We start from the raw sequence: 24026 nt of genomic DNA, 5'->3' as shown, positions 1-24026 counted from the left end.
GTAGGGAATCAATCTTATCCTGATGTATATAGATTTCTACTATGTATTAAAAAATTTCAGCAGGTGAAACATTTATATTATCCAGTTATTTATGGGAGAGCAACTTACACACCACTCCATTCTTTACTGATTTTCTTTCTGTAAGCAGAATATCTAGCTAGCAAAATTCTGTACTGTCATTGTCTTGTGGTTTTGTGTTTTGCAATGAATGCAGCTTTGGAATCAGTCGTGTTGTAGTGTCAGTGTGAAGAAGAAACAGCAGCAGCTATAAACAAGACATACGATGTAAAATAATTGAAAACGGCAGTAACTTTACCTTATTCCACAGTAAAATAGCATGATAACAGTCAGGAGCCGCTGTACTGGCTACAGTGCCTGGAAGAAGAACCCACCATAACAAAAAAGGTACTGTACTGTGCGTGCAGTTTTTCCAAAGATAGCCATGCAGAGGTTCCACCAATGGCTCTGTGAGTACATCCACCCCAAGACTGATGCCCAGTCTTTATTGAGTTAGATGATTTCAGCCGAAGAGACAAAAGGTATGGACACGAGTGGGGTTGAATCACCTTCTCATATTCACAGGCAAGCTATCAGAGGGCACCTAGCACCCACAGAACCATACTGCAGCAAGCCACCAAGACCTATAGGAGAGTTGCAGGGGAAATTGGTGTGGGTCAAAACTGTGCCAAAGGGTTCCCAATCTCGGGCATGTTGTTCTAAAAAGCCACCGGATGTGTCTTCCAAGGGAGAAATCTGAGAGACAGCCATTCTTGTAGAACTGCCTGCAGCCTGTTTGAAAAGCATTAGCAAGGGGCTGGGATCAATTTGCCCAGCCACCTTCTCTGCCAAAAATAATGCAGGGGTAATATAGCTTAAATATAAAAGTGAATCTCAGTCTTAAAAATTACAAAATAAAATGTGCTGCAAAGTAAAGTACTATTCAATATTGTACTTTAACATATGGGTATTCTAACAAACCGGTAACCTTAAAGTGGGGAAGAGAGAAACTTGTACATAAAAATTACTTACACACATTTTTACTGTATATTATATGGACAGAAAGTCCTAAATAACTAATTCAAAATATTCTGCTCACCTCTCAATGTTACTTCTAACAGGAAGATGATATTGCGCTGGAGAGAAGATAAATGGAATCCAGGAGCTAAGTTGCAGGAATCTACAGATAGCCAGTCTTTCAATAGGTTCTATCACTGATTCTGACAACTCCAGGAATAAGAAAAATCTATAGCTATCTGAATAAATATAGTGTCAAGGACATTCAAAGCAGCAAGACAGTGTGTAGGTGTTGCAGATTCTGAATATCCAAATTTACATCTCTTATTTGCATGAATATATTTCTGAGCTCATGAGAATGACTGCATTCCATGGATTTTAAAATACCCACCGAGTGGAACAGCCAAAACAAAGATTTTTATTAACCAATGCACATAATTAAAGAAAAATGTACTTTAGAGGAGCAAAGATTTATAATAACAGGTAATTTGATAACATGTTTTATCCCATGGGGTTGATCACAATTCCTCTACATCTCACCTGAAAATTCACACAGGGTGCAATACATTGCAACTAGAAGCACTCTTCAAATACAGTTAGCAATGTGTTACGTTGAGACACCTATGGCCGTAATACCACATTATTAACATTTCATGTATTAGCTGAAATATCAAATGTTTCCTTTTTATTTTATTTCTCAGTGGAAAAATGTAGAATAATTGTTTTTTGTATATAATCATACAACTAGATGTTCATATCAAATCCCAGACTAACTTCCAAAAGTATGGCAGTAATATCTAACATACAGACTTTTCAATTTAATACTTCGGCCATATTAAGGGGATTGTAAAGAGTGCAGCTAGTAATGAGACAGAAAAGCTCTCAAGAAAGACTTGCATTTATATAGCGTCTTTCACGACCACCGGACGTCTCAAAGCACTTTACAGCCAATGAAGTACTTTTGAAGTGGAGTCACTGTTGTAATGTGGGAAATGCGGCAGCCAATTTGCGCACAGCAAGGTCTCACAAACAGCAATGTGATAATGACCAGATAATCTGTTTTAGTTATGTTGGATAACTCGCCTGTCCTCTTCGAAATAGTGCCATGGGATTTTTATGTCCACCTGAGAGCAGATGGGGCCTCGGTTTAACCTCTCTTCCAAAAGATGGCACCTCCGACAGTGCAGCACTCCCTCAACACTACACTAGAGTGTCAGCCTAGCTTTATGTGCTCAAGTCCCTGGAGTGGGACTTGAACCCACAACCTTCTGGCTCAGAGGCGAGTGTGCTCCCAACTGAGCCACAGCTGACACTGATATAATCAGCAGGGTAGGCAGGTGTACAAACTGTCTACTCTTGAGGCAGCAAAATCAGTTGTCATGCGGCAACAGCTGATTTCCAGACCCAAGGGATCTTGTCAGATCACGGCCGCCCCTTTCCCTGCTACACATCTCATTCCGAGTCCTAATTTCATCTGTTACCCGATACTGTTGCTTTGGTCTAGGATGACACTCTGTGCTGTGGACAGCAGGTTGGAATTTTTGAACTAGCGAAGGGCAATTTTATGACTGATATCGGAAAATTCTTCTTCACACAAAAGAGTGATCAATGTGTGGACTAAACTTCCAGATCGGATAGTAGAGGCAGAAACCCTGGAATCAGTTAAAAAAAACAATTGGGCAAGGAGATTTTTAAGATGCTTTTGGATGGGTGAATTAAGATGGGCTGAATGGCCGCCTTTGTCCATTATCCTGTGATCTCATGATAGGTTTTGTTGGATTGGGAAGTCCTGCCATGGTGAGGGACACGCACTCCATACTTGGAGCAAAGCAACAGCATTAGGAAGGAGTTGGAGCAAGTATCAGCAGTGTGAAGAGTGTCAGGGAAAGGAACAAAGTGCATCTCTGGGTACTGGGCAGAGTGCTTGCTCATTCAGCTTTGGAAAGGGAGGATCTGCTTGGTTTATTCAATTGGGATTTTAAAAAAAAGTCATTTATGTTTCCTATAGATGTTTATAGATTAAATATCTATCAATTTTGAAATTAACCAGAATGTACCATTTTTAATGTGAAATTCTAAATATTCCACAGACAATGTCCCAAACCCTCCTACAAAGGCTCATAGCAGTAGGTTCAGGAGGGGTGGGAGAAATGTTTGTACAATTCTGAATTGCTGCCTATCCCCCTGGATCATAGGATAGTCTATATCTTCAGTGCATTTAACAATTGCCATTAAAACATTTCGGTTGAAACAAATGTCCACATTTGCTGCATATAATTTTTAAAACGCTGACTAGGAGTCCAACCTGGAACCTGTTGAGTATACGTCTCTGTCTTTACTAACCGAGCCCGCCGGAGAGCTAACCAGAGTTTTAACCTACTGTACTGCAACTATCAGAAAGGATACAGATCAGCCCAACAATAACTCCACAGATATGGAGAAGTACGGATGAACCCGAGATAACAAGGTAGGCAACTGGGAGAAGTATCCAAGGTACAGCTGCTGTACTAATTCCAGCTACAGTGACGGTCCTTTTCACTTCAGAACTATGGCAGCTTAGTGTCACCATAGCAAATTGAACAGTTGTGAAACCACACACTGGTGTTTCATCAAGGCTTAGTAGTTTGCTCAAAAGTAGATAAAGGAGTGCAGATAAAACAGCAAAAAGGACCGAGAGGTAGAGGTATCGAATGGTGCCCAACCGCTGCTCCAGACGGCTACCCAGGACAACTAACAAGGCAACGTTGATGAGCAAAGTAAAGATATTGCCATGGGAAAAACAGTAGCTCAGTAAACGGTACACTGTTGGAATGAAACAGAATAGAAGATAGTTAATTTACTTCTGCTAATGAGGCAAACTACTAATACTGCAGCACATTTCCAAATTATGTATTATAAATTATATATATACAGAAAATCGTGATTGTAAACAGAATGGCAATGGCCAGACACTGTTAGATATGGTATTTGTCACTGGTACCAACATACTACCATAATTCTTTCCTAAACAGTCCACAAAAGCGGATTATCATTAATGTGCCCAGTTTTAAGTTCAGCCCAGGCAGCAAAAACATTGCCTGATGCAGTGCTGAAGGACACACATAGGTTGAGTGTCTGGTCTATCCTGAACTTGCACTTCTCAGGCAGAGTACTGGTGGGGGAGGCACAACTGGCCTTCGTGTCCCTGAGACAAGAGGATAACATTGGCCAGGGCTCTCACCACTACTTGGTGGCCCCCAGGACCTTTCCCTGGTGGAACGTGAACATGTGTAGGTAAAGGCAGGATCAAGATCAGCTGTGGTGACCCCCAAATAAAAAGCTTACCAACATTACTAGGCTTAAACAGGAAGAACAGCCATTTGGAGGAAAGCCCAGAAGGTTGTCATCACCCACAGAACAATAAACCAGCATTGAAACCACATTTGTGAAAGTCAGATAGGGGAGAATCTTTTTTGAAATGCCATACTTGCATCCAGTTACTGTTACAATTCAGCGATACAGAATTTCCTTCCCCCCCACCCCCCACCATTTTTCTCCCATCCAAAAAGCACTGACTGCTTGCTGGGAATGGTTCAGTGGTGGCCTCCAGATTCCCAACAAGAGGTCCAAATGCCAAGCTCAATCCAGACTCCGCCCAACATTCACACTATCCAGCAAGCATTGTTGGATATTGATCAGGACTGGGAACCTTGGCCAATTTTCTCCTCGCCAACCCAGAAATGCTGAGACCAATTGTATTAACCCAACTTCCATCTGTCTGAGGTCAGCTAACTCAGCAAAGTCCAGAGATTGAATCTGGGACCTTCCTTCTGGGAGGAAGTTTGTGTGGTACATCACAGCCAATAGAGTCACCAGGATACTTAAATTTGCATTTTTTTTTGCTGAACTTTGTTTTTTTCTTTATTGTTTTGCTCTGAAATGTTAGTGGTTGCAGGGCAGTTAAGTAACTATTCTGTAAATGTTACAAAACTTCAATGGAGAGGCTTCAGGATATGTTTGTTATGTAACTAGTCAGGGCTCCCTGGATGATGACAGAGATAGAGAATATGATGAAGCAAAAAAAGAGTGCGTATGACAGATGTCAGTTTGCAAATACATCTGAGAATCTGGCTCTATAGAAAGGTCAGAAAAGTGAAAAAGAAAATAAGGGGCAAAAAGAGGGTATAAGAATAGAATGGCAGCCAACATGAAAGGTAATCCAAAAGTCTTCTATAGGCATATAAATAGTAAAAGGGTAGTAAGAGGAGGGGTGGGGCCGATTAGGGACCAAAAAGGAGACCTATGCATGGAAGCAGAGGGCATGGCTGAGGTACTAAACGAGTACTTTGCATCTGTCTCCACCAAGGAAGAGGATGCTGCCATAGACATAGTAAAGGAGGAGGCAGTGGAGATACTTGGTAGGATAAAAACTGATAAAGAGGAGGTAGTAGAAAGGCTGGCTGAACTTAAAGTAGGTAAATCACCAGGAGCGGATGGGATGCTGAGGGAATTGAGGGAGATCACGGAGGTACTGGCCATAATATTCCAATCCTCCTTAGATACGGGGGTGGTGCCAGAGGACTGGAGAATTGCAAATGTTATACCATTGTTCAAAAAAGGGTGTAAAGATAAACCCAGCAACTACAGGCTAGTCAGTTTGACCTCGGTGGTGGGGAAGCTTTTAGATACAGTAATCAGGGACAAAATTAACAGTCACTTGGACAAGTGTGGATTAATTAAGGAAAGCCAGCACAGATTTGTTAAAGGCAAATCGTGTTTAACTAAATTGATTGAGTTCTTTGAGGAGGTAACAGAGAGGGTTGATGAGGGCAATGCAGTTGACGTGGTGTACATGGATTTTCAAAAGGTGTTTAACAAAGTGCCACATACAGTAATAGGCTTGCCAGCAACGTTGAAGCCCATGGAATAAAAGGGACAGTGGCAGCATGGATACGGAATTGGCTAAGTTACAGGAAACAGAGAGTAGTGGTGAACGGTTGTTTTTCGGACTGGAGGAAGGTATACAGTGGTGTTCCCCAGGGGTCAGTTCTAGGACCACTGCTTTTCTTGATATATATTAATGACTTGGACGTGGGTGTACACACAATTTCAAAATTTGCAGAGGAGACACAAAACTTGGAAGTATAGTGAACAGTGAGGAGGAGAGTGATAGACTTCAGGAAGACAGACAGGCTGGTGAAATGGGCAGACACGTGGCAGATGAAATTTAACGCAGAAAAGTGTGAAGTGATACATTTTGGTAGAAAGAATGAGTAGAGGACAGATAAACTACATGGTACAATCCTGAAGGGGGTGCACGAAACAGAGATGTGTGCACAAATCGTTGAAGGTGGTAGGGCAGGTTCAGAAAGCAGTTAAAAAGGCTTACGGGATCCTGGGCTTCATAAATAGAGGTATAGAGTACAAAAGTGTGGAAATTATGAACCACCTGTATAAAACACTGGTTCGGCCCCAACTGGAGTACTGTGTCCAATTCTGGGCACCACACTTTAGGAAGGATGTGAAGGCCTTAGAGAGGGTGCAGAAAAGATTTACAAGAATGGTTCCAGGAATGAGGGACTTCAGTTATGTTGATAGACTGGAGAAGCTGGGGTTGTTCTCCTTGGAGCAGAGAAGATTGAGAGGAGATTTGATAGGTGTTGAAAATCATGAGGGGTCTGGACAGAGCAGATAGAGGGAAACTGTTCCCATTGGCAGAAGGTTCGAGAACCAGAGGACACAGATTTAAGGTGATTGGCAAAAGAACCAAAGATGACGTAAGAAAAAACTATTTTTACGCAGCGAGTGGTTAGGATCTGGAATGCACTGCCTGAAAAGGGTGGTGGAGGCAGATTCAATCACAGCTTTCAAAAGGGAGTTGGATAAGTATTTGAAGGAATGAAATTTGCAGGGCTACGGGGAAAGGGCGGGGGGGGGGGGGGTGGGACTAAACATAGAAGATAGGAGCAGGAGTAGGTCATTCGGCCCCTCGAGCCTTCCCAGAGAGCGGCAGCGGGAGGAATCTCGGCGGCGGAGCAGTGATATAAAAAAGCGCCAGAGACCAGGTAGGCGTACTAATCTCCAATCTCAGAGAGGGAGAGAAGTAAAAAGTAATCGAAGTGTGACGTCACCAGAAAGCAGGTAAGTGATTGGTTGGGGAGTATTTCTCTCTTTTTAAACTTTAACTCTGTGGTTTATAGTTTCTAAAGTCTCTGGTGTAGCGGGGACTGTTTATAAACCAGGGCCCTTAAATATACCATTTAACTGTAGTGTAATTGGTGGGATTGATTTGATTTAATTTAATTGCAATTAATTAAAGGGTAAGTCATGGCAGGACAGCCCGGTGCCGTGGTATGCTCCTCCTGCGCTATGTGGGAACTGAGGGACACTTCCTGTGTCCCTGATAACTATGTGCGCAGGAAATGTATCCAGCTGCAGCTACTGGCAGACCGCATTGCGGCGCTGGAGCTGCAATTGGATACATACTGGACCATTCGCGAGGCTGAGGACGTCGTGGATATCACCTTTGATCGGTTGGTCACACCGCAGGCAAAGGTTGGACAGGCAGAAAGGGAATGGGTGACAAACAGACAGAGTACTAGGCACAGACAGGTAGTGCAGGGGTCCCCTGTGGACATCCCCCTCTCAAACAGATACACCACTTTGAATACTGTTGGGGGGGATGGCTTATCAGAGGAAGGCAGCAGCAGCCAACTTCCTGGCACCAGGGGTGGCTCTGCTGCACAGGACGGGAGGAAAAAGAGGGGTAGAGCTATAGTACAGGAAACTTTGGTTTATCCGGAGGTTAACTGTCCGGAATGCTCGATCCACCGGCAAAAATCAGGAGCCGTTTCGTTTGGTGAAAAAAAAGCAACGAGAAGAAAAAAAACCTCTCAGGCTCTGCAAGGTCTCGCTGAAGTTGTTGCTAAGCTACAGAGACGCTTGCAAGGTACGGCCGACTGTTTAGAAGCAGGGTTTGTTGCCAGATACGGAGCTCAAAAGCTCCGTATGTTTCAACATTAGCGCTGGTTTGTCCGGCAGTTTTGATAGGACGGCAACAGTTCGGTCCTGTCGGTGCCGGATATCACAAAGTTTCCTGTAATAGGGGATTCTATTGTAAGGGGAATAGATAGGCGTTTCTGCGACCGCAAACGAGACTCCAGGATGGTGTGTTGCCTCCCTGGTGCAAGGGTCAAGGATATCTCAGAGCGGCTGCAGAACATCTTGGAAGGGAAGGGTGAACAGCCAGTTGTCGTGGTGCATATAGGTACCAACGATATAGGTAAAAAATGGGATGAGGTCCTAAAAGCTGAATATAGGGAGTTAAGAGGTAAATTAAAAAATAGGACCTCAAAAAGGTAGTAATCTCAGGATTGCTACCAGTGCCACGTGCTAGTCAGAGTAGAAATAAAAGGATATTTCAGATGAATACATGGCTAGAGGAATGGTGCGAGGGGGAGGGATTCAAATTCCTGGGATATCGGAACCGGTTCTGGTGGAGGTGGGACCAGTTCAAACCGGATGGTTTGCACCTGGGCAGGGCCGGGACCAATGTCCCAGGGGGGAGTGTTTGCTAGTGCTCTGGGGCAGGGTTTAAACTAAAATGGCAGGGGGTTGGGAACCTGAGCAGGGGGACAGAGGAAAGGGAAACAAGGATAAAAGCAAAAGATAGGAAGGAGAAAAACAAAAGTGGCAGTCAAAGAAATCAACGGTTTAAATCAAACATGGCCACAGTAAATAATAATTCTAATAGGTCTAAGAGCGTTAAAAAAACAAGCCTGAAGGCTGTGTGTCTTAATGCGAGGAGCATTCGTAATAAGGTGGATGCATTAGCTGCGCAAATAGAGGTAAACGAATATGATTTGATTGGGATTACGGAAACATGGCTCCAGGGTGGCCAAGGCTGGGAACTCAACATCCAGGGGTATTCAATATTCAGGAAAGATAGGCAAAAAGGAAAGGTAGCATTACTAGTTAAAGAAGGGATTAACACAATTGTAAGGAAGGATATTAGCTCTGATGATGTGGAATCTGTATGGGTAGAACTGAGAAATACCAAGGGGCAGAAAACGTTAGTGGGAGTGGTATATAGACCTCCAAACAGTAATGCGGAGGTTGGGGATGGCGTTAAAAGGGAAACATAGAAACATAGAAGATAGGAGCAGGAGTAGGCCATTCGGCCCCTCGAGCCTGCTCCGCCATTCAATGAGATCATGGCTGATCATCCAAATTCAGTACCCTGTCCCTGCCTTCACCCCATATCCCTTGATCCCTTTAGCCTTAAGAAATATATCCAACTCCTTCTTGAATATATTTAATGAACTGGCCTCCACCGCCCTCTGTGGCAGAGAATGCCACAGGTTCACCACTCTCTGGGTGAAGAAATTCCTCCTCATCTGAGTCCTAAATGGCTTAACCCTTTTCCTTAGACTATGACCCCTGGTCCTGGACTCCCCTGCCATCGGAAACATCCTTCCTGCATCTAGTCTGTCCAGGCCTGACAGAATTTTATAGGTTTCGATGAGATCCCCTCTCAATCTTCTAAACTCCTGTGAGTATAAGCCCAATCGACACAATCTCTCCTCATACGTCATTCCTGCCATCCCAGGTATCAGCCTGGTGAATCTTCGCTGCACTCCTTCCATGGCAAGAACATCCTTCCTCAGATAAGGCGACCAAAACTGCACACAATACTCAAGGTGCAGTCTCACCAAGGCCCTGTACAACTGCAGCAAGAGATCCTTGTTCCTGTACTCGAACCCTCTTGCTACGAAGGCCAACATACCATTTGCCTTCTTAACCGCCTGCTGCACCTACATGCTTACCTTCAGCGACTGGTGCACAAGAACACCCAGGTCTCTTTGCACTTCCCCTTCTCCCAATCTATTGCCATTCAAATAATAATCTGCCTTCCTGTTTTTGCCACCAAAGTGGATAACCTCACATTTATCCACATTATAGTGCATTTGCCATGTTTCTGCCCAATCACCCAACCTGTCCATATCGTACTGGAGTTTCCCGACATCCTCCTCACAGCATACCCTCCCACCCAGCTTTGTGTCGTCTGCAAATCTGGACATATTACATCCAATTCCCTCGTCCAGATCATTAATATATATTGTGAACAGCTGGGGTCCTAGGACCGATCCTTGCGGTACCCCACTAGTCACTGCCTGCCACTCGGAAAATGACCCGTTTATTCCAATTCTTTGCTTTCTATCTGCCAACCAGTTCTCTATCCAAGTCAATACCTTGCCCCCAATCGCATGTGCCTTAATTTTGCACGCTAATCTCTTATGTGGGACCTTATCGAAAGCCTTCTGAAAGTCCAAATACACCACATTCACTGGTTCGCCCTTATCTATTTTACCAGTTACATCCTCAAAAAATTCCAGTAGATTAGTCAAGCACGATTTACCATTTGTAAATCCATGTTGACTTTGTCCGATCCTGTCACTGCTTTCCAAGTGCTCTGCTATTACATCTTTTATAATGGACTCTAGCATTTTCCCCCACTACCGATGTCAGGCTTACTGGACTATAATTCCCCGCTTTTTCTCTACCACCTTTTTTGAATAGTGGGGTAACATCAGCTACCCTCCAATCCATGAGAACTGTTCCAGAGTCTATAGTTCTGGAAGATGACCAGCAATGCATCTACTATTTCTAGGGCCACTTCCTTAAGTACCCTAGGATGTAGATTATCAGGCCCTGGGGATTTATCGGCCTTCAGTCCCATCAATTTTCCGAACACCATTTCCCTACAAATACTGATTTCTTTCAGTTCCACCCTTTCATCAGACCCTATGTTCCCCGGCATCTCTGGGAGGTTATTTGTGTCCTCCTTTGTGAAGACAGAACCAAAATATGTATATAGTTGGTCTGCCATTTCTTTGTTCCCCATTATAAATTCCCCTGATTCTGACTGCAAGGGACCTACGCTTGACTTCACCAATCTTTTTCTCTTCACATATCTAGAAAAGCTTTTACACTCAGTTTTTATGTTCCCTGCAAGCTTACTTTCATATTCTATTTTCCCCTTCCTAATTAATCCCTCTGTCCTCCTTTGTTGAATCCTAAACTGCTCCCAATCCTCAGGATTATTGCTTTTTCTGGCCAATTTATATGTCCTCTCCTTGGATCTTATGCTATCCCTAATTTCCCTTGTTAGCCACGGTTGAGTCACCTTTTTTGTTTTATTTTTATGTCAAACTGGGATGAACAAATTCTGTAGTTCATCCATTCGGTCTTTGAATGTTTGCCACCGTCAACCCTTTGAGTGACATTCCCCAATCAATCCTACCCAACTCGCGCCTCAGACCGTCGTAGTTTCCTTTATTTAAATTCAGGACCCTAGTCTCGGAGTCAACTACTTCATTCTCCATCTTAATGAAGAATTCGATCAGATTATGATCGCTCCGACCCAAGGGGCCTCGTACAACAAGATTGCTAATTAATCCTTTCTCGTTACATAATACCCAGTCTAAGATGGCCTGATCTCTGGTTGCTTCCTCGACATATTGGTCCAGGAAACCATCCCGTAAACACTCCAGGAATTCCTCCTCCACAGTATTGTTACTAATTTGGTTAGCCCAATCTATATGTAGATTAAAGTAACCCATGATGACTGCTGTGCCCTTATTACACGCTTCTTTAATTTCCCTTTTAATGCCATCCCCAACCTCCGCCTTACAGTTTGGAGGTCTATATACCACTCCCACTAACGTTTTCTGCCCCTTAGTATTTCTCAATTCTACCCATACAAATTCCACATCATCCACAAATTAGAGAAGCGTGCAATAAAGGCACAGCAGTCATCATGGGTGAATTTAATCTACATATAGATTGGGCTAACCAAATTAGTAACAATACTGTGGAGGAGGAATTCCTGGAGTGTTTACGGGATGGTTTCCTGGACCAATATGTCGAGGAACCAACCAGAGATCAGGCCATCATAGACTGGGTATTATGTAACGAGAAAGGATTAATTAGCAATCTTGTTGCACAAAGCCCCTTGGGTCGGAGCGATCATATGATCGAATTCTTCATTAAGATGGAGAATGAAGTAGTTGACTCAGAGACTAGGGTCCTGAATTTAAATAAAGGAAACTACGACGGTCTGAGGCGCGAGTTGGGTAGGATTGATTGGGGAATGTCACTCAAAGGGTTGACGGTGGATAGGCAATGGCAAACATTCAAAGACTGAATGGATGAACTACAGAATTTGTTCATCACAGTTTGGCAGAAAAATAAAACAAAAAAGGTGACTCAACCGTGGCTAAGGGAAATTAGGGATAGCATAAGATCCAAGGAGAGGACATATAAATTGGCCAGAAAACGCAGTAAACCTGAGGATTGGGAGCAGTTTAGGATTCAACAAAGGAGGACAAAAGGATTAATTAAGAAAGGGAAAATAGAATATGAAAGTAAGCTTGCAGGGAACATAAAAGCTGACTAACAGCTTTTATAGATATGTGAAGAGAAAAAGATTGGTGAAGTCAAGCGTAGGTCCCTTGCAGTCAGAATCAGGGGAATTTATAATGGGGAACAAAGAAATGGCAGACCAATACATATTTTGGTTCTGTCTTCACAAAGGAGGACACAAATAACCTCCCAGAGATGTCGGGGAACATAGGGTCTGATGAAAGGGTGGAACGGAAAGAAATCAGTATTTGTAGGGAAATGGTGTTAGGGAAATTGATGGGATTGAAGGCCGATAAATCCCCAGGACCTGATAATCTACATCCTAGGGTACTTAAGGAGGTGGCCCTAGAAATAGTAGATGCATTGCTGATTATCTTCCAAAATTCGATGGAATCTGGAACAGTACCCATGGATTGGAGGGTAGCTAATGTTACCCCACTATTCAAAAAAGGTGGTAGAGAGAAAACGGGGAATTACAGACCAGTAAGCCTGACATCAGTAGTGGGGAAAATGCTAGAGTCCATTAAAAAAAAAATGTAATAGCAGAGCACTTGGAAAACAGTGACAGGATCGGACAAAGTCAACATGGATTTACAAAAGGTAAATCGTGCTAGACTAATCTACTGGAATTTTTTGAGGATGTAACTAGTAAAATAGATAAGGGAGAACCAGTGGATGTGGTGTATTTGGACTTTCAGAAGGTTTTCGATAAGGTCCCGCGTAAGAGATTAGCGTGTAAAGTTAAGGCACATGGGATTGGGGGCAAGGTATTGACTTGGATAGAGAACTGGTTGGCAGACAGAAAGCAAAGAGTTGGAATAAATGGGTCTTTTTCCGAGTGGCAGGCAGTGACTAGTGGGGTACCGCAAGGATCGGTCCTTGGACCCCAGCTATTCACAATATATATTAATGATCTAGACAAGGGAACTAGATGTAATATCTCCAAATTTGCAGACGACACAAAGCTGGGTGGGCGTGTGTGCTGTGTGGAGGATGCCGAGAAATTCCAGGATGATTTGGACTGGTTGGGTGATTGGGTAGAAGCATGGCAGATGCAATATAATGTGGATAAATGTGAGGTTATCCACTTTGGTGGCAAAAACAGGAAGGCAGATTATCTTCTGAATGGCAATAGATTGGGAGAAGGGGAAGTGCAACGAGACCTGGGTGTCCTTGTGCACCAGTCGCTGAAGGTAAGCATGCAGGTGCAGCAGGCAGTTAAGGCGGCAAATGGTATGTTGGCCTTTGTAGCGAGAGGGTTTGAGTACAGGAACAAGGATGCCTTGCTGCAGTTGTACAGGGCCTTGGTGAGACCACATCTTGAGTAGTGTGTGCAGTTTTGGTCGCCTTATCTGAGGAAGGATGTTCTTGCCATGGAAGGAGTGCAGCGAAGATTCACCAGGCTGATACCTGGGATGGCAGGAATGACGTATGAGGAGAGATTGGGTCGATTGGGCTTGTACTCACTGGAGTTTAGAAGAATGAGAGGGGATCTCATTGAAACTTATAAAATTCTGACAGGACTGGACAGACTAGATGCAGGAAGGATGTTCCCGATGGTCGGGGAGTCCAGAACCAGGGGTCGCAGTCTAAGGATAAGGGGTAGGCCATTTAGGACAGAAATGAGGAGGAATTTCTTCACCCAGAGAGTGGTAAACCTGTGGAATTCTCTACCACAGAAAGGCAGTAGAGGCCAATACATTAAATATATTCAAGAAGGAGTTGGATATATTTCTTAAGGCTAAAGGGATCAAGGGGTATGGGGAGAAAGCAGGGACCGGGTACTGAATTTGGATGATCAGCCATGATCGCATTGAATGGCGGAGCAGGCTCGAGGGGCCGAATGGCCTACTCCTGCTCCTATCTTCTATGTTTCTATGAGCCTGCTCCGCCATTTAATGAGATCATGGCTGATCATCCAAATTCAGTACCCTGTTCCTGCCTTCTCTCCATATCCCTTGATCCCTTTAGCTTTAAGAAATATATCCAACTCCGTCTTGAATATATTTAATGAATTGGCCTCTACTGCCTTCTGTGGTAGAGAATTCCACAGGTTCACCACTCTCGGTGAAGAAATTCCTCCTCATCTCTGTCCTAAATGGCTTACCCCTTATCCTTAGACTGTGACCCCTGGTTCTGGACTCCCCGACCATCGGGAACATCCTTCCTGCATCTAGTCTGCGCTAGGAAGTGCTCGATGGGCCGAATGGCCTTCTTCCGCGCTGTAACCATTCTATGATAACTTTTTTCATCATGAAGTAGTACTTCACATTCACAGTGACCTATTAAACCAGTGTGCAATGGATTTTGCTTCTCTCTCCCCATATAAACAACTGCACCAGTTTTATCTAACAATATACACATGCAATTAATGATTAGTAAGACCTACTACTTATCCAAATACAGTATCAGGATATTCTTGGACTTCTGAACTTTTCTCTATAGTACTTTTAGCCTGTAAGAATGTAAGAAAATCCAGTGAGAATAAGCCATTAAGCCCATCAACCTGCTCCATCCAGGGTCTATATATTATTCCATCATGGGCACATCTCCCACAGTACGTGTTCATCCCCTACTTTAGGGAACAATATTCTGATGCATAATCTTGTACATAATCCCGAACACATCAACTAGTAATGAACAAATCTTGGTTCTAACATATATGGGGATGTATTTAAAATCTTTAGTAGGCCATTCAGCCCCTCGAGCTTGCTTCGCCACTCAATTAGAAACTAGCTGATCTGCACCTCAACTCCATTTACCTGCCTGTGCTCCATATCCCTTACCTAACAATAATCTATTTTATTTAATGCACCAACCCACTCCTTCCCCACATTCCCTGAAGATCCAGCACACCCATCCCACAATGCCAGCATCTCATACCAGAGAGAAAATACAGAGAGCTATAGTTAAGGACTAAAGTCATTAATAGTCAATATTGAGACCAGAGGGCTGCAAAGCAAGATAGAAAAATATGCTGTCCACAAGCTTGCCTTGAGCTTCACAGGAACAGTTTAGAAGGCCAAAAATAGAGGGGTCAGAGTGGGAGTTGGATGGAGAATTGAAGTAGCATTCATTACTGCTGGTTTAACAACTGCTTGCAGATTAAAAATAGCACAGGTGCACTTTGTCAAAACGCCCTCCTGCTCCAACTACTGTATAGGGTTGCAAACTTTTGTTGGATGTATTCCTGGATGTTCCTTCACATGACCTGCCATCTCCAACTGCTCCGTTTAGTTAAGCAGCCTTTATTCCCCGTCTCCAATATTTTTAGAACTAATAAACAAAATGCTCCCATGACATTTCTCCCACGTTGCTCGCCAGTGTCCAGGAGATTAATCTTCACTTCCTGGTGACTCTAGGGGAAACCTGGAGGATTGGCAACCCTACTCCTCTTGTAGGTACTTTATTAACACCACCATCGGTCACTCCCTTACAAGCTAGCTTACTTTATGGAGGGCTGCCAAGCTTAAAAAAATCATTTTGTTCTTCCAGCAGGTCTACACATCCATCGAGTAGAGTTTTACTTGTACTTCTTCCAACTTCATACACTGTATTCGCTGCAGTCTCTACATTGGGAAGACAAAACGCAGATTGGGTGATCACTTCGCTGAACACCTTCGTTCAGTCCGCAAGCGTGACCCTGAGCTTCCAGTCCTTTGCCATTTTAATTCTCCATTCCACTTTCACTCTGTCCTCGGCCGCCTACACTGTTCCAGTGAAGCTCAACACAAGCTCGAGGAACAACACCTCTCATCTTTCTATTTGGCACTTTACAGCCTTCTGGCCTTAACATGGAGTTTAACAACTTTTGATCTTAACCACTGCTCCCATTTTCTTGGACAGCAGATGCTGGTAATGGAGGATGGCTGCACCAGAGCCATTGGAAGTAGAGGAGGTGTGGGCTAGTGCTTGGGGTCGGGGATCCCAGTACATGGTCCGCACGCCTGGGGTCTACCCACCTTTCTTTGCCACATTTCCAAGCCATAGGAACCTTCTCCTCCTTGCCAGATTTTGCATGCTTCCCTCCACCTTTGCTATTCTACTGTTACCATTTACACCTCCTTTGGACCCATCTTTTGTTTCTTTACTTTACCTATTACCACCCCCTTCTGCCTTGCACCATCATCCCTTTTGCCATTTAATTGCTCCTGCCCTCCACCCTGTTGCTTCCCATTGTTTTTCCACGGTAGAGGGGAATCCTCAGTTGAGGAAAAAAGACATATCAGAAGCACTTATAGTGAATGTAGCATTGTCAGAGCAGATGCGATGGAGACATGGCCCTCGACCGTGTCCATTCTATTTCCCACACTTCTACTCTCACCCCTTCCCCTCCTAGAACCACGATAGGGTTCCCCTTGTCCTCACCTTTCACCCCACCAGCCTCCACATTCGACGGATCATCCTCCGGCATTTCCGCCACCTCCAGTGTGATCCCACCACCAAACACATCTTCCCCTCCCCTTGCAGCATTCCAAAGGGACCACTCCCTCCGTGGCACCCTGGTCCACTCCTCTATCACCCCCAACACCCCCTCTGCTTCCCATGGCACCTTCCTGTGTAGGCGCAGGAGATGCAACACCTGCCATTTTACCTACTCCCTTCCCTCTGTCCAGGGCCCCAAACACTCCTTCCAGGTGAAACAGCGATTTACTTGTACTTCTTGCAATTTAGTATACTGTATTCGCTGCTCACGATGCGGTCTCCTCTACATTGGGGAGACCAAATGTAAATTGGGTGACTGCTTTGCAGAGCATCTCCGTTCAGTTCATAAGCGTGACCCCGAGCTTCCGGTTGCCTGTCACTTTAATTCTCTGCTCCACTCCCACTTTGACCTCTGTGTCCTCAGTCTCTTACACTGTTCCAATGAAGCTCAACATAAGCTCGAGGATATAAGCTCGATTAGGCACTTTACAACCTTCTGGTCTCAACGTAGAGTTCAACAATTTCTGACCATAACCTCTGCCTCTATTTTTTCACATGGCAGCTGTTGATGTTTCTGCTATTTCCATTTTCACCTCTTCTAGACCCATCTTTTGTTTCTTTGCTTGTCCCATTACCATCTCCTTTTGCCTTGCACCATCACCCCTTTTGTCATTTAATCACTCCTGCCTTCCACTCTATCAGACCTTCCTTTGTGTTCTTTCCTCCCCTCCACTGTTTCTCTCTCCACAGATGCTGCCTGACCTGCTGTGTATTTCCAGCATGTTCTGTTTTTATTTCAGATTTCCAGCATCCGCAGTATTTTGCTTTTGCAATAATGTCTATATCCCAATTCACACCTCGTCCCAAAAATAGTAATTAATTCAAGCCATGTGGTTGCAACTCATCATAAAAACATAGAAAGAATCTGTGGCGCTATTAAAGGTGATTAGGGTCCATAAAACCTCTTGCCTTTGTATTATCAATCACTACCTTACACTAATTGACTTTTAAAAAAGGTCTACAAATACTTCCAGGCACGTTTCTTCAAAATACAATGGTTCATCTTGTAGTCAATTTTGCTTTTACTTTCACAGGTTTACTGTATATAAAGTGTTTACTGTAAATAAATAATCATTAGCTCAGCTGACTAGCTTTGCATGCTGCATTCTACACGATTTGCGTTCTCAGCAAGTTTATAAATGTCGCTTTTATGAGCAGTACAGCAATTTGCATCACTAACACAGTTCAGGTTTCATTCCCAAAATCAACAGCACGACTACAGGGAGTTGATGATGATTGGTCAACCATCTCCCCACAAGAGGGGGGGAAAAGCTTATGGGATTCTCCACAGCATCATGCTCATGTAACTCCTGACAGCTGGTCAAGAGCAGCATTGCCAGTGGATGAGAACAAGCAGCCCCCACCTCCTCTTGGATAAAGGAATTCCATGGAGGGAGTACAGCAAGGCGAGAAAGAGGTTTTAAAGAAAAGAGTAACACTGGCTTTAAAATAATTAGACAGTATAGTGGAGCACTAACACGAAATGTCAAGAACTGAGAGCATGCAGGGTTTGTTCCCTCAGTTGCTAATCTGAGCTATATTGAGTAGGGAAGGAAATCTCAGATGGAAGTGTTATTTTGAATCACTGACATTTTCACTGATGGGAGATCTGGAAACAGACCACCAGTCTTCTGGACAGTATAGGCGAGAGACCAAGGCAAAACCTACTAACAGGCAGAGAATCAGAGACTGCATTCCATTCATTGAAGAGGCGACAATTCCAATGTTCTCCGGTCTGGCACCCCCCAACTTCCACCCTCCGGAAACTTGAGCTCATCCAAAGCTCTGCTGCCTGTATCCTAACTCGCACCAAGTCCTGTACAACTATCACCCCTGTGCTCGCTGACCTACATTGGCATCCGGTCTGACAATGTCTCGCTTTTAAAATTCTCGTGTTCAAATCCCTCCGTGACCTCGCCCCCTCCCTTCACTGTTTAGCTCCGACAGCCCTCCGAGAACTCTGTGCTCCTCCAATTCTGGCCTCTTGCGCATCCCTGATTTTCACTGCTCCACCATTGACCTGCTGTGCCTTCAGCTGCCTAGGCCCTAAACTCTGTAATTTCATCCCCAAACTGCTCCGCCTCTCCTTTAAGACGCTCCTTAAAACCTACCTCTTTGACCAAGCTTTTGATCACCTGCCCTAATATCTCTGTGTGGCTCGGTGTCAAATCAGTTCACGTCTGTAGACTGGAAAAGAGGCCCAAATACTGACCCCTTGGAGATTATACTGGTTATGCTCCCAGTTTGAACACCACTCATTTTAATTGCCCTCAATAAAGATTTTCACCAAAACTGGATAGTGGAGAGGTGTGATTATACCTTTATTTCCAAGATTTGCTTTGTTGATGACAAATCATTAAATATCTTAATAACTGATCATCATGAGACACATGGAAAAAATGGCTTTTATTATGAGTTTTGATATCCAGCTTGCTTCTTAGAAATTTCTGGCCAGCCCCCTTAAAATACAGATTACACAAAGTTGAATGGGTGGTAACCCTTCCGCGGCCGATGGGCTCCAGAGGGACTGGAGTGCATTGTGGCCACAAGGAACAATATCTTGGTTTAATTTATTAAGTTTCCTTTGATTTTCTTTATAAATGGATTTTATTGTTTGTGCCCCTTTAAAAAGGGGGGGGGGGGCACTTTTAAATTGATTTTGATTGGTGACACCTGGGACATCTTCATTGACCAATTAGAAGAGTAGGATTGGTGGTACCCCGGCACTCAAGTTTCTTATTATCTAGCTAGTTAACAATCCACTTAGCTAATTTATCTCTAAATTTCTCTCATCTTTTATGAGGTACTTAAAATGCCTTTTGAAAGTGCAGAACATGTAGCATGAGTTTTCCAGGAACAGGTAGGACTGGATTTATCACTGGCTACTGGCAAATTCCAAGTACATTAATGGAGTGACTGAGTACAAGTTAATTCCCATGCGTCTCTACATGTCAGATTTTGGCCAGGCCTTTAAAGGCCAGGTCACCCAATGGCTTGGTGGATAAATGCAAACCAGAAAGTTCCAACTTCAATCCCTGATGTGTTTGGAGTTAGCTGATATTAGCCAGGGAAGCAGTTGGAGCATTGCAATTGATCTCAATACTCCTAAACTGTTGAGGTTACCCATCTAAAATTCTGCCACCTGTCTCCTGTTCTGCCTACCCATCCTAACAATCCTCCTTCCTTATTTCCCAACAAAATTTATAAATCCTTGTCCTCATCTATAAATCCTTCCACAACCTTGCCCATTCCACCTCCAAGTTTAATGTCCTGTCCCAAACCCTTCAGTTTCTTGTACGTCATCCTTCTCTCTGCTACATTATTGGCAGGACCGTTTTCAGGTGGAACTCCCTCTGCCTCACGTCTCTCACTCCCACCTCAGGGTTTTAGCTTCACAAAACCCAGATATCTAATGATGTCTTTGGTTACTTCTAACTCTTCTAATTATACTCGGGTGTCCATTTTCCGACATTATGATGCTATAGAAAGACGAGTTATCATTTAACCGTGGGGTGCATCATGGCCAAGTCCAAACCTGTCTGGAACCAAAATCTACATTGATCCAATTTCCAATAAGATCACTGGATTTTTAAAAAAAAATCATGCATGTATAACTGTCACTTGGAGACTGAAAGTTTTAATAAGCAAATAACCAGTGGACAGCAATATAAACATTAATTCAAAAGATATTGATTGTACCACAGCACATCAGTTAGTTTAAAGCAGACCTGAGCCCATCCGGAAACACTGCTGTATGCTAACACCAAGTCGCATGTGGTTCGACTATGATGCTCCTTTCCCCAATAACTTTCCACCATTTACTGTCCAGCTCAAACGGAAATGCCCATTTGCGTAAGGTACCAGAAGGCAATTTGCACTCCTGTAACTGTACCCCAAAGTCATTGATCTAAAACGTGAACTCTGTTTCACTCTCTGCAGATGCTGCCTGACCTGCTGAGTATTTCCAGCAGTTTCTGTTTTTAACCCTAGTACAATTGAGTATCTTCAGGTAGGAAAATACATTTACTGCAGCCGTGGAACTGGCTTTGAGCCAGCAGTCGAAGGAATAACTTGCATTTATATAGCACCTTTTAACGTAGCAAAATTTTCCAAGAGGCTTCGAAAAGTGTGTGAGGGGGGAAATCAGATTTGAGCATAAGTAAGGAGGAGAGTTAGGCACAGTTGATGAGGTATCAAGGCGAAGAGGTTTTGGAAGTGAATTCCTAAGTACAGAGTTGAGATTGTTGCAGCAGATCGGGGTAGTGATGCAGCATGCAGCTGCCTATATAGTTCAAAGTGTAGGGCTAAAAATCACTCCAAAATGATGCGGAATGAAATGGAAACTGGATGAAAGAAAAAGGCAAGAAAATGGGGCAAAGTCTTATTTGTTGTCTTTCCACATGCCTTTTCACTGCTTTATGGAGCCATTTCATGTCCTTGTTCTTCTAGTGTCTTTTCATTCCCACATAAAACCTTTCCACGTCATTCAGCAGTTTTCACCCTTTATATATAAAAACTGTTCATAGGTTTTTAAAGCCATTAAGTGCCCCTGTGTGACAGGAATCCTGCCTCTTGACTTTTCTCTGGTGTTCTCTCTTCCCCTTTGTTTTGCTCAGTCCTATCAAGGGCCTTATCTTATCTTATCTTATCATCTGGCGGAGTCAGCATCATGACAGGCGCAGCTCTGCCAAGTTGATACACAAGCCTGGTACATAACCCTGGACCTGAATGCCTAGAATATCAAAATAGCTGGCATAATTGCAAGTTGTTTTTCCACCATACTGAAGGTTAATATCCATCTAACTAAAGAGGAAACTCTGAGACCTGGGACAACAGCTACTGGAGTGCTTTACCTGGAAGCTGGGTACAAGACCACAAATACATCCAAGGTTTAGAAGACCATATTTGGACTTCAGAGAGGCAAGGGGTTGCTGCTGAAGCTCTGCACTTCCAACTGGTGGAATCATCATCACTGTTAATGGTTGAAATCAAAGCTTCACAATTATTACCCAGGTAACCAGTTGCTCACAAGTCACTGGACCACAGTTTAAAAAAAATCTACTTTCCATCAGCAAAGAAGATACAAAAAATATATTTAATGTGCCTTATAGACAAACATTTGTTGCATGTACTTTGTAAAGAACTCTGTAACAAGAATCTTTTCTCACATGGGATGTAAATGTTGGGGCACATTCTCTGGTCCTACAGACCAACAACACTTACTGTCAGTGGTCCTTAGCAAACATTAGTTTAATTGGGCAATACTGGATTCTTAATTTCCTAGTTCCAAACCCGATTCAAATAGCTGAGATTTCCAGACTGGGAGGGAAAGTTCAACAACCTAAGCTGATCCCAAGTCACTTCCTATCAAGTGGCTCTATGGAAACACCTATTGACTTACTAGGGAATGTTTGGGTTGTTTTCTTCTTACTGACAATCCTTTTCTGTTGTTGTACTTTTCAGGTTGATGTTTACCACCCCCCCCCACCCATGTTTTTTCTTCTGCATATTTCTAATTTGGCAGTTTAAAGGAAGGGATGAGTGTGGCCAGCTAGGGAACAGGACATTGGTAGTCTGGGTGGGAAGGTAGGAAACTAAAAGATCAGTAATGTGGGTAAGCCAGGTGAAGAAGTGGAAATGGTAATGCGGACTAGCTGGTAGGGAACTGGACTAAGGAGAGTCTGCACGGGTGGTTAGGCCAGAGGCAAAATGGCACAAAGAATCGGCGCGATTCTGAAACCTTGCACATGTGTGTACAATAGAGCCCCCGTGACGTGCAGTTGAGCTGCACTACAAGGGGAAGCTGAGAAGAAAGTACAAGTGAGGCTGGAGAGAAGAAGGGGATGCAGAACCCAGGTCCAAGACGCAGGTAGGTAGTGTGCAAATGGGAATACAATAAAAGGAATTCTATGAGTAAATTTAAAAATCTCAGGACAAATTGTATAACTGATGAGCCTATATGTGCAACCTATGTATTCTGCTCAGTCAAAAAAAAAAATTCATTGGTAGACATTCTAGCCTTTCAAAAGAAGTTCGATAGCAAAATACTGCAGATGTTGGAAATCCGAAATAACAACAGAAAATGCTGGAAAAACTCAGCAGGCCAGGCAACATCCGTGGAGAGAAATTAGAGTCGACGTTTCGGGTCGAAACCCTTTTTCAAAACTGGAAAGGAAATGAAATAGATCGAAAGGAGGGCTGGGGAGGGAACAAAAGAAGTGAATAGACATTAAGAGGTATTCAAAACGAGACGAGATGGTGATAGGACTAGTAAAGAGACAAAAGACGGCTCAGATTAGGTGTGAAATGTACTGGCAGAATGAGAGACAGCTGCCATGTAAAAAGCTCCCGGAACCGCGATAGGGTTCCCCTTGTCTTCACCTTTCACCCCATCAGCCTCCACATTCACTGGATCATCCTCTGCCATTTCCGCTACCTCCAAAGTGATCCCACCACCAAACACATCTTCCCCTCCCCTCCCCTTTCAGCATTCCGTAGGGACCGCTCCCTCCGAGACACCCTAGTCCACTCCTCTATCACCCCCAGCACCCCTTCCCCTGGCACCTTCCCGTGCAAGCGCAGGAAATGTAACACCTGCCCCTATACCTCCCCGCTTCCCACTGTCCAGGGCCCCAAACACCCCCTCCAGGTGAAACAGCGATTTGCTTGTACTTCTTGCAATCCAGTATACTGTATTCGCTGCTCACGATGTGGTCTCCTCTATATTGGGGAGACCAAACGCAGATTGGGTGACCGCTTTGCAGAACACCTCCGTTCAGTCCGTAAGGGTGACCCCGAGCTTCCGGTCGCCTGTCACTTTAATTCACCGCTCCATTCCCACTCGGACCTCACCGCCCTTGGCCTCTTGCATTGTTCCACGGAAGCTCAACGTAAACTCGAGGAACAGCACCTCATCTTCCAATTAGGCACTTTGCAGCCTTCTGGACTCAATATCGAGTTCAACAATTTCAGATCATAACCTCGGCCCCCATTACATTTTTACTTATATTTTTTTTCTTTTTCCCCACCCCTTTGTTTTGGGTTTTCCCTCTCCCCCCACTTTCCTCTTTTTTTTTTAAACTGGCAGCTGTCTCTCATTCTGCCAGTACATTTCACACCTAATC

The 24026-nt window shown here is 43.8% G+C and overlaps 1 protein-coding gene across 2 annotated transcripts in view; it reads right to left on the bottom strand.

Annotated features, from left to right (window-relative positions):
* Positions 1 to 24026, bottom strand: part of rhbdd3 (rhomboid domain containing 3) — a 45511-nt gene that overhangs the window by 9234 nt on the left and 12251 nt on the right. The window contains exons 1-3 of one of the 2 annotated variants that reach the window (XM_085961519.1): positions 15867 to 15957; positions 3421 to 3816; positions 1097 to 1253 (exon numbers count right to left, since the gene is read on the bottom strand). In XM_085961519.1, coding sequence (XP_085817645.1) covers positions 1097 to 1253; positions 3421 to 3816; position 15867 — 554 coding nt within the window. In that variant the 5' untranslated portion in view covers positions 15868 to 15957. Of the gene's footprint in view, positions 1 to 1096; positions 1254 to 3420; positions 3817 to 15866; positions 15958 to 24026 lie in introns of those variants that run through there. The other variant, XM_085961518.1, reaches the window with a different exon arrangement.

Source organism: Somniosus microcephalus, chromosome 19, assembly GCF_052327205.1.
Source record: "Somniosus microcephalus isolate GS21.2 chromosome 19, FLI_Smic_1.0, whole genome shotgun sequence".
Taxonomy (NCBI): Eukaryota; Metazoa; Chordata; class Chondrichthyes; order Squaliformes; family Somniosidae; genus Somniosus; species Somniosus microcephalus.
Note: the sequence above shows the minus strand (reverse complement) of the source record. Positions and strands in the feature narration are given on the sequence as shown.